The sequence below is a fragment of the Bufo bufo genome, chromosome 11, assembly GCF_905171765.1.
Source record: "Bufo bufo chromosome 11, aBufBuf1.1, whole genome shotgun sequence".
Taxonomy (NCBI): domain Eukaryota; kingdom Metazoa; phylum Chordata; class Amphibia; order Anura; family Bufonidae; genus Bufo; species Bufo bufo.
Genome location: NC_053399.1, coordinates 91138999 through 91140657, shown reverse-complemented (window position 1 = coordinate 91140657; position 1659 = coordinate 91138999). Strand labels below are relative to the sequence as shown.

The 1659-nt window shown below is 39.7% G+C and overlaps 1 protein-coding gene across 1 annotated transcript; it reads left to right on the top strand.

Annotated features, from left to right (window-relative positions):
• The first annotated feature begins 457 nt into the window (after window positions 1-457).
• On the top strand, window positions 458-1378 carry LOC120981558 (putative olfactory receptor 2W6). The gene has a single exon (XM_040411096.1). It carries the CDS (start codon window positions 458-460, stop codon window positions 1376-1378), a length of 921 nt encoding a protein of 306 aa, XP_040267030.1.
• Window positions 1379-1659: the final 281 nt, after the last annotated feature.

Here is a 1659-nt window from a genome sequence, read left to right as displayed (position 1 = left end):
TTGAACATAAACAAATGTAAAATGAATGAATATTCCCTGTTGGAGGCTCAGTAATTGCTGTGGGACAATTAGAGAGTATGTAAAATTGTATATAAGAGCACATCACAAGGAGGTAGCTTTGTCATCACATTACTGCATTGGAGACCACTTCACTGGATTGCTAGGCACCAACAAGCCTAATCCACAGGTCATGTATGAAAGGATGAATTCATGAAGGAGAAATACAACCAACTTCTAGTCTACAAGGTCTAGTATAAGCTCCCTAATTTATGTTTAAAGCATCTCTATAGGAGTTTTTAAATATCAGTGTCCTAACCTCACACATATCAAGAGTCCACAATTTCTAATGCTCTTTGTACTGTTCCTAGAGTTGACCACAGATGATATGATTATAAGACCATTGCCATTAGCTCTTGCAGGTAGATTTAAGTCCAGCTCGGGGTCTCCTTTGGATGTTATGGAACTGTTCAACCAGTCTTCTAGCAGATTTATTCTTCTCGGTTTCTCAACTGTTCCATACTTGGAGGTCATTGGTTTCATTACCTTCTTGCTGATGTATTTGATAACATTGTTAGCAAACCTTCTACTGATCATCGTGGTGAGGTTTAATCTGAAGCTCCACACTCCCATGTATTTTTTTCTTGTGAATCTCTCCTTCATTGACATCTGCTTTTCTACCACCGTGGTCCCTAAACTCTTATATAACACATTGGCCAAAGACAGGAGCGTCTCTCGACTAGAATGTGCTGTCCAGATGCACTTTCATTTGGCTTTGGGGTCTGCAGAGTGTTTTATACTTGCAGTCATGGCTTATGATAGATTTGCTGCCATCTGTAAACCACTTCACTACAACACTATCATGAGCCGGAAGATTTGCATCAACCTGGCTGCTGTGTCATGGACCTCAAGCTTCATCAGCTCCATTTCACAAGTCACCTACACCTTCCAGATGTCTTTCTGCCATACCCGCCATGTCAACCATTTCTTTTGTGAGTTACCCGCACTTTTGAAAATATCATGCAGTGATACTTGGATCCATGAGTTGATAAATTATATTATGGCAAGCATAATAGTCAATCTATTCTTTCTCTTGATTCTGATTTCATATATTCATATTCTGGTCTCCATCTTGAAGATCAGTTCTTCTCATAAAAGGTACAAAGCTCTCTCCACATGCAGCTCCCACATCATTGTGGTGACTTTCTACTATGGGACCATAATGATTCAGTATTTTCGCCCCCATTCCCGTTCATCCCCAGACATAGACAGATCCATCTCCCTCATCTACACAGCCGTGACACCCATGCTAAACCCCATCATCTACAGTGTCCGAAATAAAGATGTCAAAGAGACTATAAGAAAGATTCTACACTATTAACATAGAGTTGGGTAGGCTTTTAATATACAGTGATGAGCAGCAGGGGCAATATTAGAATTCGCAATATTTCCCGAATATTTGGCCAAATATTCATCATATAATCGCAAATTCGAGAATTCGTGATCTCCAGTCATTATTTTCTTAATTGCAAAAATTGGCAATTGGAAAATTCGCAATAAAAATTTGTGATACGAAAATTGGCAATCAACACTACTCCTAAAGTCAAAGATATTGCAGCCTTCTCACTGGCCCACAAGCAAGAAGCAGTCAGGGATCATGGG